Source organism: Protopterus annectens, chromosome 2.part0 (genome assembly GCF_019279795.1).
Source record: "Protopterus annectens isolate FY-2018-M chromosome 2.part0, PAN1.0, whole genome shotgun sequence".
NCBI lineage: Eukaryota > Metazoa > Chordata > Ceratodontiformes > Protopteridae > Protopterus > Protopterus annectens.
This window is the reverse complement of record NC_056728.1, coordinates 1,391,576,881-1,391,590,149: the sequence shown is the minus strand read 5'-3', so window position 1 is coordinate 1,391,590,149 and position 13,269 is coordinate 1,391,576,881. Positions and strand designations below refer to the sequence as shown.

General features: G+C 39.4%; 1 protein-coding gene across 1 annotated transcript in view; it reads left to right on the top strand.

Annotated features, from left to right (window-relative positions):
• Positions 1-13,269, top strand: part of GAREM2 (GRB2 associated regulator of MAPK1 subtype 2) — a 1,175,250-nt gene that overhangs the window by 885,347 nt on the left and 276,634 nt on the right. Inside the window, exon 3 of the mRNA XM_044061617.1 lies at positions 6,182-6,312. Coding sequence (XP_043917552.1) covers positions 6,182-6,312 — 131 coding nt within the window. The remainder of the gene's footprint in view (positions 1-6,181; positions 6,313-13,269) is intronic.

Here is a 13,269-nt window from a genome sequence, read left to right as displayed (position 1 = left end):
CTTGCTGCTGCTAATCTCAATCGATATCTGTGCAGTAACAGAAACCTGGTTCAAGGCTCCAGAGAGCACCCCAGCACTACCAGGTTACAACTCATACCATACCTTTTGGCCTTTGAACCCGGACCGAAATACAAAAGGAGGGGGTGTATCCATTTTCATAAAGAATACCCACACCTCCAGGTTAGTAGCACAGCACATGGCCTTGGAGACCATTCATGTGCAACTAACGGTGGATAAAGCTGCTTTTCAGATCATAGCTTGCTACAGATCACCTACCTTGTCTCAGAACCCCCACTCAGCATTCCTGAGAACACTGGAAAATATAAAGGTCATACCAAACACCATGATATTGGGAGATTTCAACTACTCAAACATTGATTGGGATAACTACTCAAGTACAAACTCCTTTGCCCAACGCTTCCTAGAGTTTATAAATTCAAACGCCCTGGAACAGCTGGTCACCACACCCACAAGAGGTGATAACATATTGGACCTGATCATCACCAACATAGGGGATCAGTGCTCCACACCAGAGATAAACCCCTCGCTGGTAAGATCAAATCATAAACTAATCACACTGGACATCCACATCCCGACCCCACCCCCGGTCAAAGAAACCACTGTGAAAAACTTTTCAAAAGCCAACTTCTCACTTCTCAAGACGAGGTGGAAAGTTTCCAAGCCCCCTTGCTAAAGGATAATGCTGCGCAAACAGCAGAATCCTTTACAAAAGCATTCTATGAGCACCTACAGGAATGCATGGATTGAGCCATCCCAAGTAAAACAAAGACTCACGCCTCCAAAAAGAGGAAACCAGTATGGTGGTCCCCGGCCATAAATAAACTATACAACAGAAGGAGGAAACTATTACATGATAGAGCAAAATCCCAAAAAGGAAAGGCATCACTGATCAATATCAGCAAGAAACTACAATCCCTCATAAAATCATCCAAGGCCAGTTTCGAAAAAAAAAATTGCCAAAGACTCTAAAGATTATCACAAAGCCTTCTTTAGCTATGTCAAGAATCTAGGTGGAAACTTTCAGATATGCTCTGAGCTAGTGCAAAATGGCAAAAAATACACTGAACCAACTGACATTGCCAACATCCTGGCTGACAGGTTCATTGCAAACTTTACCCCCCCCTCACCCCCAAAAGGGCCCGTGTCCATCCCAGAAGAATGCAGAGCCCCAGACATCACAGACAAGCAGGTAAAAACAGCCTTCTCCAAAGCTAAAAACACAGCATCAATGGGACCGGATGGTATCCCAGGCTCGTCTTACACGAGCTCCAAAATGAACTAAACCCTCACCTAAATTCACTATTCAAACTCAGCCTTACCACAGGCTATGTACCCAAAGAATGGCGTACAGCTACAGTCATCCTGCTCCACAAAGGTGGTGACACAACAGAACCTGGGAACTATTGCCCTATAAGCCTGGCTAGCCTGGTCTGCAAGGCTATGGAGCGTATCATCATGGATCTCATAAACAGAGACATTGGGAACCTCCAGACACTGGACCCCACCCAATTTGGCTTTGTTAAAAGCAGATCATGCCTCCTAAACCTAGTTGACTTCTTTGAAACAGTTACCAAGGCCATAGATGAAGGAAAGGTAGTCCACACAGCCTACCTGGACCTCGCTAAGGCCTTCAACACCATTCCCCACTCTGGCATCATAGATAAACTCACCAGCGTGAACATTATCCCCTATGTCACGAGATGAGTTGCCAACTGGCTCATGGATAGAACACACATGGTCAGAGTTGCAGGTGCCATGTCCGACTCTAATCCAGTCACAAGTGGCGTCCCACAGGGCTCGGTCCTGGGGCCCCTCCTGTTCGTTATATAATTCTCCGAGGTACAGGCAAGCACGGGAGGACTATGGTTAACCAAGTTCGCAGATGACTGCAAACTGGGAGTCATAATAGACTCGCCGGCTGACACAGACATCCTCCAGAGGGGTCTCACAGAGAAAGATACCTGGTGTCAGAACCATGGCCTCAAACTAAATGCTAAAAAATGCATAGTCATCCCCTTTGGGAAAAACAAAGTGCCCATGAATTATCACATAGGTGGTAATCCACTAAGTATGGAAGATGTAATTAGTGACCTGGGGACCCAGGTAGATAGCAACCTCTCCTTTGATAACCACATTGCCAAAGTGGTTAGAAATTCCTTCTATGTAGCCCACCTAATCACGAAAGTGTTCACATCTAGATCAAGAGAGGTCATTGTGCCCCTCTACTCATCACTCATTAGGCCCATAATAGTACAATGCCCCATTTGGAATGTACCTTACTCGACACCTGCAACAGATGGAAAGGCCACAGAAGTACCTCACCAAGAGGATCAGGGACCTCATACAGATGCCATATGCAGCTCAACTAAAGAAACTCCAGCTCTACTCAGTTGCCTACCACCTGATCAGAGGTGATCTCTGCCTGACATATAAGGCCATGTCCAACCTGGAATTAATGGACATGCTCCACCTCAAGAAAACCATATCTCTGAGAGCCACACGCTCCAGTGAATTAAACCTCAACACAACAATAAACAGGACATGCTGGAGGGATAGAGTCTTGTCCCAGAGACTTCCCTCAATCTGGAATAGAGTCCCAGTTTATGTTAGGCAGAGCACCTCACTAACACTCTTCAAGAGAAGTCTTGACGAGTGGATGGGAAATCGTAAATTCATCCCGGGGTCACTTCAATGGCCCTGCTAGACAGAGGCCCAGGAAACTAATTTAAAAGGGAGGCAAAAGCCAACACATTCTGGCTAGGCTTATAAATGCCCTCGGACAGATAGCTTAGTACCTACCTATGAACCTATGAACCTAAGAGTCGACCCAGTAGTCAGGGACATGGAGGCACACATAAACTGTAATCTAGCCTTTGACCATCTTGTGTTTATGGAAGTGAGGAAAGCATTCTATGTTGTACAACTTGTAAAAAAGGTATGACATCTAGGTCCAAGGAGGTGATTGCTCCACAGTATATGACATTCATTAGACCTATCATTGAGTACACAGCCCTCTTTGGTATGTACCTAACCAGGCAATCTAACATTTGGAATGTCCACTGCAGTTCCTTACTAAAAGAATACATGGCATAAATAACCAGGCCTATGCCTGCATTCTGTCTCCTACAGACCATTGAGGGGATATCTATGCCTGGCATACAAGGCATCATCGATCCCCACTCTAATGGACCTCCTCCATATCCCCAAAACAAAGAGCACCAGAATTACCCATTATAAAGGCTTAAACCTTTTGTGAACTATAAATAAAACCTGCTGGAGAGACATGTATGTATCCCAGAGACAACCCATTCTCTGGAACAGGAACAGGCTCCCCATCCACGTAAAGCAGAGTTCCTGTATAACCCAATTCAAGTGTAACTTGGACAACTGAATGGGGAGCAGGAAATTCATCCCTGGTTTTGCGTCTATGTCTGTAATGGACAAAGGCAGCCTATAAATGTTTCATCTCCTAAGACCTTGTTTACACTCACCAAGGGTACTAGAAGTTGTCAAAGATTTGGAATGTGTGGCTAAGCTTAAAATGGTCTCAGTAGTCATTAGCCTAATACACACCTATGAACCTATGAGTAATGCAATGAGTTTTTACCACAGGTAGTTGAATAAGATACATAAAAACTCATGCAGCAATGAAAGTCCAAAAATCTTCCATAGACATGTTATATTAATGCTTATGGATTTGTATGTGCCACTCATGTGTAGAGATGAAAATGCTATGCCACACAAATAAATTACCCCTAGATATACATCCTAAACTAAAATTTAAACACAGACATATTTAGCTGAATTTGAGAATCATATTTTCTTCTTTGTGTACAAACCGATAATATGGGTCTATATTATAACATCGAATTTTATAAAGTTTGAATGTTATAACATTGAACCAGTAAATGTCGAACGCTGAAAACAGCGAAGGTGCAGGACATCGAATTCTTTCCCAGGGAAAGAATTCAGTGGGCCGTTGCTGTGGCTTCGCTGTTTTCAGCATTCGATATGTTGGAACATTATGGGTCGGGTTCAGGTAAGTGTGCGATTGTGTGTAGGTTAGGGGGCGGGTTAGGTGAGTTAGGGTTAGGGAGCGGGTCAGGTAAGTGTGCGGTTGTGTGGACGTTAGGGTTAGGGCGCGGGTCAGGTAAGTGTGCGATTGTGTGTAGGTTAGGGTTAGGGGTCGGGTTAGGTGAGTTAGGTTTAGGTCGCGGGTCAGGTAAGTGTGCGGTTGTGTGTAGGTTAGGGTTAGGGGGCGGGTTAGGTTAGTTAGGGTTAGGGCGCGGGTCGGGGGAGTGTGCGATAGTGACGGACCTTAGGGTTAGGGTTGGGTTAAGGTAAGTGGATAGCTAGTAGCGTATGTAAAGTTTAGTTTAGGTTTAGGTGTAGGATTTTGAGTGTATGTGTGTGGATTGCTGTTTTTTGTGTGTGCTTGTTGTGTGTAAGTTTCTCGGAATAGCGATTTTTTTTCCCTGGGGAAAAAAATCGGTATTCTGACTGTACTAAGTTTGCAGATTTCGGTGTTTAAGGTACGATATTATAACATTCGATGTTTACGAACTTCGATGTTATAATATAGACCCCGATAATATACACAGCCCATTTTACTACATTTTAGTCATAATGACTAAAGTTTGTTTATATAGGAAGAGTTAAATTACTCTCACAGTCATTCAAACCATTTATTCACCTGTCCATTTAGTAAAGTGTAAATGATACTGTTGTCTGAGGTGACTCACCTCAGGTGAGGCATGTTTTTCTAATTAGTCACATAGGAAGATACTGAACTGAAAATCATATTTATATCCATGGCTGTCTGTGGTATATTTTTGTATATTTGTTTTTGTCTTCTTTAAATGCCTGTCATGTTATATTTTTTATTTATTTAACATTTGTTAACTGGGAAAGTCCGACTTGGAACAAAGCCAATTTTCAGCAGAGACCCAAGAAGAAACATTCTAGATGCATGTCTTTGTAACGTGGGAGGAAACCAGAGCACCTGGAGGAAACCCACACAAACACAGGGAAGACTTGCAGACTCCACACAGAAAGCACTCCAGCCGAGAATCGAACTGGGGAACCTCTTGCTGTGAAGCAACAACGCTACCGCTGCACCACTGTGCCGTCCAATGGTGTTAATAGTTTCCATCTGGGAATACTAACCACAATTTGTGGAACTTGAATCTGAGAAAAGACTTTAGTGTAGCTTTGCCACATCAGAATAACCCCTTTCCCCGTACTGTGGTAACTTTGGTATTGATGGTACTAGAGACGTGATGCAGGGTCTTTTCCCCAGGCTAAGAGTGTGGATAGCTTTGCTTGTATGCACAGCTAGCTTTTATTCATTTTGTGAAGTGCTGCACATACATTTAACCTGAGCGTATGATTTTTGTGCTGTCAGTTATTTGACCATAAACATACTTGGAAATTAATTTTGGTTCTGATTACATTTCCTTTAAAATATGTTTTTTTTTTTTTTTCAGAAACTGGCCAGTAACCAAGAACATGGCAGCTTTTAGAAATGCAGGTGACTTAGGTTCACTGATAGATCTTGATTGCTGGTGGTCTGACAAGGTGGGGGAGGGGAAGTATTCTTTACAGCAACTGTCCTCCCCTGGGAAAGACCAGTGGTGCTAACTAAGCATATACTGCCTCTTATAGGACCAAATTGTCCAGCACATTGGTCACATGAGGTGCACACAACTGTCGAATGATGACAGCACTGACTCTCCATCATTATATGATGGTCTAAGACTAGCCCAAGGGCTACTGCAATTTTGTGGCAGAACAGGGGCTTCTAAATGCAGAGGTTGGTAGTCAACAGCAACTAGAGTCGCAAGCCAGTGAACTAAATATTTGATCAGGCAAGAAGATGGAAAAAAAAATGTACCACTAAGAAATCCCTCACAGAGGTACACAACGCTATGCATATCCTGATTTCATCCAACAAAAGATGACAGTGGTGTTTTTCTAAAGTATACTAAACCTGATTTTGTGACTATTGAAATGTGTATAACTGTATGTTCTGTTATGCCAAAATGCATGTGTACTGTATGATAGGAGCAATAGTCTGTTAAGCATTCAGCTTTCTGCTGAGCAGTCTGTTGGTAAATAGGAAGCATCCAATAAACAGCCACCTGTGCTCTGTCTTCCACAGGGAAGTTTAAACTGTTAGATCAAGATCGTGATGTCCGTGAGCCAGTTCAGTACTTCAACAGTGTCGAGGAGGTAGCCAGTGTGTTTCCAGATCGCATTTTCGTTATGGAAGCCATAACATTCAGTGTAAAGGTAAATAACTGAAATGAACATTTCTTTCAATTTGTTTGGACTTCTAACTGCAGCTTTGGAAAAAAAAGATCATTTAAACACAGAGCCCTCAAACAACTATTGTGTGATATTTCTAATGAAGTATTGGCCTTTTATAGAATTAAGTTACCCTTTGAAATCTGTGATTATATGTCCAGTCTGCTGCTGCCTGTGTCTTGTTTTGGAAGAATATAGTGATGTTGATTAGATTGTGTACATTATTACCCTTGTACATTTTTTAATATTATTCAGCTCTTTAATATTAATTTTATAATTTTACAATTCATTTGTTTTCTCCTGAAATAGCTAATCCACATATGAGTAAAATTATATATTGTGATTGTACTGATCATATGCGATACTAAATAAGTTTCTTTTTGTTTTTGTGCATTACTTAGATTTAACCCTATAATAAAAATTGGTTGCTTGATTTATTGATAAATGACCAATAAAAAGGAAGCTAGGGCAAGTATTTTTACAATGTTGTTACAGCTTGTTCCTGTGCATGTAAGCAGAGACACATTATCTATTTGTCAGTACAACAGTTGTGCACTGGTAATTGAATGCTATGCTCTCTTGGCATATGTAGTGCATATGAGATGTAATGTTATGTTCTGTGATGTCCTCCTGTGATATGTAATATGTGATGTGCTCCTTTCGCACGTAGTCGAATTATAGTAGCCCCTGCTACAGTGGCAGAAAGATGCTGCATTTAAGGTAGCTTCCATCATCTTTTACATGTAAGTTTCTTGTCACGGCCTTATGTTTTGGTCAAAACAAGGAGTTTCTTAAAGCTGACCTGTAAACTGTGTCTGGTGTGATGTTTCATGTGTGTTGTAATGAATGGTACCTGTCATCTTTAGGGACTGAAGTAGCACAACAGATGTATGGACATTTACCTGTAGTTGTATATCTGATAACTGCATACTGAGAACTCTTGTTTATCATTTATTTATTAACTAAACAGTACTGCCCAAAGGCTAGGAGTCGCACTGAAGTAACTATGTATGTGTGACTCATCTGCTTGTGCTCACTTTGGATCCCATTGTGAAGTCTGTAGTGCCACCTCTTCAGGATGGGCTTGCAGTTTTCACTGTGATTGAGAGAGAATGCAATTTTTATTGCTTCATAATTTAAATCCATCTGCATCTGTCTTCTTAGACCATCAAAACTGCAGTCTCTGGTGCACAAAATGTGGATTTATTCTCACCCAAATGATAGTCTAAATAGTCTAACTTTTTATGTGAGTTTATTCCACAGCCTAGGTATCAGTTGTGTCACATATATATCCTTTTTATCATCTTATTATTATTCATTATATGGTTAGGACCACTGTTCCTTATTCCCAGGCTGGTTTCTGCCATTCGTAAGCCTAATTCTTTCCTTAAACCTTTATTAGTTAATGCCTTAAATACCAAACACAATTTACTCCTTTCAAATAGGTTCATAGATTAGTACTAGGCTAACTGCCTTGTGGGCCATTTTAAATCTAGCCAATTACCCCATGTGAGAATCAAATCCTGCACCTTGTGTCTGTAAGCTAAACACCTTAACCATTATGCCAACCTCCCAGATCTATTTAATTTACTATAAATACCTAGAAATGTTATTCTTTCAAAATATATTAAATATTTTAAATATATTATTCTTTTAGTGTGACACCTTTGCAAAGTTTCCAAGCTCTGTATATCTATGGTTGTTTGATTATAGAAGGATAAGTTATATTCTATTATAGGTCTCACCAAAGGCATAAATGCTTTTTTTAATACTTTGTATCCCTTGTTTCTAAGGTATTTAATACTAAACCAACTTGCTTTAATGTTGTTTTTAATATCGTGAACACAATACGCCTGTTCTTGCTGTAATATTCCAATCCTTTTTATCTGATTAACTGTACCCACTGCTTTATTTCTCATTATCTGTACCCACACATATTTACCAAAATGTATTAACTTACATTTCTTGTGCTTAAATTGTAAACCAGCATTAATAGCCCAATCACTTATACAGGTTAATTACTTGTTTAAATTTACCACATCTGAAATGTCGTCGTCCATTTGGGCAGCATCTTTGCTATCATCACCATATTTTGTTACCCAGAAATTTGCTTATGTGGGCATTTCCCAAAATACCATATTAAACAAAACTGGTCCCAGTACAGAACTTTATGGTACTCCTTATGCAATTGTTTCCAACCTGATTGAGCCCTTTGTAATAACACGGATTGCATATTATCACTTACTAGTTGGCTATCCATCTTATTATGTAAGGATTTACCCCTAATCTGTGAAGGCATTTTATTACACAATAAGATAATACCTTAAGCAATCAAATGCTTTAGATACATACAAATAAATTACAACATAGTTTTTACCATGATCCATTAATGTTGGCACTCTGTCACAAATTGTATCTGTTAAGACAGCGTTGATTTTTCCTTCATAAAAATGTGCTGGTTTCCATCTAGGTCTGGCCCATTAACACCATCATTAATAGGTTGACTTAGTATACATCTTTCAAAGCATTTCCTTAATATAGAAGTTAGACTTTTCAGTCCGTAGTTTACTTTATCTAATTTATCCCCCTCCTTTAAATACAGGAACATCATGTGATTTCTTCCAGCCCTTATGTACTATCCCCTCTTTTAACAAAGCCTTTCACTCTTGATCCTAAACGGTGAACAGATTTCTACGTGTAGTCGGTGGTGGAGCTATCTCTATTTTAGCCCTGTGGGCAGCTGGAGCTCTATATAGAGCTGTTACAGATCTCTATGAGCTCTGAGAAGAGCTGTTTTGTGTATGGACACAATGGGCTCTGGGAAGAGCTGCTGTTGTGTCCTTCGGTGTTCCGCGGTGGTGTCGATCTCCGTTGCCCTTCTTGAACAGATCTTCGGTTCTTTTGCTATGTGTGAGTCCTAAAAAGGACTATTTGAGCGCACAAATAGTCCTTTTTAGGACTCACATGCAAAAGAACCAAGATCTGTTCAGAAGAAGGACAACGGAGATCGACACCACACAACAGCAGCTCTTCCCAGAGCCCATTGTGTCCATACACAAAACAGCTCTTTTCTGAGCTCACGTAGATCTGCACCTTACACCAAGCAGCTCTTCTCAGAGCTCACAGTACACCAAACAGCTCTTCTCAGAGCTCACAGAGATCTGCAAAAGCTCTGGTAAGAGCAACCAGAGACACATTGAAGAATAAAACAAAAAAGTTCTTATTAGAGCTACCACCAACACCTGAACGGGCATTCAAAACACAAATCGGCCCTTCTCAGAGCTCACAGAAATCTGTATCAGCTTCGGTAAGACCAGCCGGAGGCACAGACACAACCGGTGAACCAAACAAAACAGTTCTTTTTAGAACTACTGCATCTGCCCGAAAGGGCATTCTAAACACAAAACAGCTCTTCTCAGAGCTCATAGAGATCTGTAACAGCTCTATATAGAGCTCCAGCTGCCCACAGGGCTAAAACAGCTCTTTTTAGAGCTAGCTCCACCACCGACTACACGTAGAAATCTGTTCACCGTTTAGGATCAAGAGTGAAAGGCTTTGTAAAATCGGTTATTCCTTCCCTCCGGGCAGGCATCACTCAGGATCAAAAACCCAAGAGGTCCACACCTATTTTTCTGGTTTTATCCCCTCTTTTAACACAATACTGAATATTCCTATTAATGATGTCAGTATTACAGCAGAGGTTTAACAGTTAAATTACCTTGGCATATTATCATGCCCCACTGAACTTTTTTTTTTTAATACTTCATTCAATGTTAAAACCAGTACTATTTAGTTATTACAGGACAGTTGTAATTATCTCTAACACATTGTTTTATACTGTGCTTATTTTGGCAAAATAATTATTACATATTTATCCTATTTCATGGTTGGGTGGCCACGGTGGTGCAGCGATTAGCGTTGCTGCCTGACAGCAAGAGGTTCTCCGGTTCGATTCTCAGCTTGGGTGCCTTCTGTGCGGAGTCTGCATGTTCTCCCTGTGGTCGCGTGGGTTTCTTCTGGGTGTTCCGATTTCCTCCCACATCCCAAAGTCATGCAGTAGGTGAATTGGATACTCTAAATTGTCCCTAGGTGTGAGTGTGTGCATGTGTGTGCCTTCTGTGGAAGGTTGGGCGCCAGGCTGGCAACTCGACACTGTAAAACTCCACTGCCAATCATGAGCAGACAGATGATCCACTGTGATGACCCCTAACTGGGAAAAGCCAGAAGAAGATCCTATTTCATGTTTATCCATGACTGTCCATTTATCTTGCATTAGAGAACTTACTTTGTTTTTCTTTACATTTCATATTTGAAAAACTGTTTCTGCTTACCAGAAGTTTTGATCAGTAAATGTTCATGCTTTCTTTTCCTATATATCAAGACTTGTTTCATCTACTTAGTAGTTACATTTCAACATCTTTTTTACGTTCAATTTCATGTCTTTTCTAGTGTAGATACAGTTACTTTTTCTTTATTAACAATCTTAATAGCTGTTTATTCTTCCAAGATTTCCTTTTATGCCCTTCGTTTTAAGTCTAATTCCTGTGTTAGAAAGATGTGTGTGGTAAATATTCTTAAACCTCATCCAGCCACATCCATCTGTTTTTTTTTTTCTGAAGCATGGACTACTGCAATCTATAGTATATTATTAAGATCGTCCTGGTAAAATTCAAAGTTAAATCATTTTAAAATATACCTCATGATGTATTCCTGCTTTCCATTCATAAGAGTTATTATGTTAAATAAGACACTATCATAAGCAGATGTTCCTATGAGATTAGACATTTTTATATATTTTTTTTAATCCCTCTCTGTTTTATAATATTAAATCCATTATGTTTGAACGTTTTGTTGGTAAATGCACTTTTTCTGTAAAACTTAACTTGTTTAATAGATCTAGAAAACAGAACTCCATATGTGTACTAAACCAGTGTTCCTTCCAGTTGATGTACTGATAGTTAATATTTCCAGGTATTATTACTGGTAAATCATATGTGTATGCAAGAAGGACTGATGTTCTAGGATATTCGTGTTAAGTCTCCTATATGCAACAAGTGGCCTACAATCCCCCAGGGATTTATGCTGCTTAATATAACAGTCATTATTTCATCTGTTGAGCTGTAGGCTTCCATGCTTCTTACTACAGAGTTATGAATTAGCATTACTACTCCTCCTCCTTTTCTTTCAGATCTTCTTAAACTATATTTATGTAATCTGGAATCAATAATTGTCTGTATTCCAAGATTCTGATATGGCTATAACCTGAAGCTTATATTGCTGTATATAATTGAACCACTTGTTTTGGGAACATGTGGATGATCATACAGTGTTTGATCAGGACCCAGCTTGTGTGTCTGTCCATCCCATTTTGAGGAGTCCTGAGTAATTGCCCACGTATAGCTGGGAAGGTTGTATTTTGTACCGCTTGCCGGCACCATGTTTAAGCCTGTTCCTGAGATTTACTAGTTACTCTTGTCTTGATGTGCTACTTGACAAACACATAATTATATATGAATATGTTTGTGAGTGTATGAGCATATGACAACTGATGAAAATGCAAAAACATTTAACACAAGCTGATCGATACTTGTATATTTTCAAAAAACACAGTATACTGAAAGCCGAAAACATCGAATGGAAAAAGATCGCAAAAGGAAACAGTTTCCTTTTGCAATCTGACAACCAAAGCCCGCTCGTTACATTTAGACCAAATTTGTCGGAATACTGGCGGGGTAACAGAAAGGGTTTTCATATGGTAAGGTGCGGAGTCAGGAAAAGGGTAGGATTACAGTTAGCATACATTACTAAGATGAGCAGGGTGATTTCACTAAACAAGACACCCAGACATATTGCATGTATTAACACACATGGACAACACTAACTGTATCCCTTCACCTAGTACTAACTATAATACTAATTGAAAACATTTGCAAATACACACACACACATACACACACACACACACACACACACACACACACACACACACACACACAGCAAATAAAATCACACATCCACAACACTAAGTCTATCCCCTACTCTAGCCTTTACTCTAACCCTAACCAGCAAACACACAAAATCAAATACACTAATGTCAAAAGTTCAACAGAACTTGCTTCTTCTGACATTACATGCATTTAACCAGATATCCACTCAATAACACATCCACTCAATGCAATTGTCACATGCTGAACTATGTAAAAAAACAGAGTAACAGTGATGCATAGATAAAAATATTTTTGTTTTGTAATTTGTATTTTTTAAGTTGTAACCTGAAAAAAAAAGTAGTTTTGTTTTATAGGTTCTTTGTGGGATGTTATTCCAGCTTGCTCTAGCCTACTTCGGCAATTTTTTACCTTGATATATGCAAAAAAACACATCACGGAGGAATATAAATGCATATGCACTATTGATCCAGGTTAAAAAAATCACCTTTGGCTATGTTAAGAAATTCTTTGCAACTAAATTTATAGCATGACCTGAGTTTGTTTATACATATCGTAAATAATTTATATAATCTTTACCAAAGTAGAAAATAGTTGTATAAACATTATGAGTACAGTGATTTTTAGTGAGGAAACTATATGTAGAGTATGTTTCATTTTTATATCATTACTGTATTTCTTCTATATAAATATTTCAATTTACTGTAAAGCAAGAATTCCATGTCCATTGCATATCAAGGGGTATTGCATGTTAGAGTTTGATTTGCTGAAATGTTTTTAAGGTTTGTGTTAAATATTAGCAAAACTCATCTAATCAGTTAATTAATAATGAACTCTGTGTTAATGTTTGATGCCTTTGCCTTGTGGCCTATGCTGTGAATAAAAAGGATGAGTACATCAGTTTACTCACTGGGTTAGCAAATTTAATACAGAAATAGATATTTTTCATGTGTCTTCAATTTCATAGATGATTAAATTTCTGAAAGATATTCTGCCA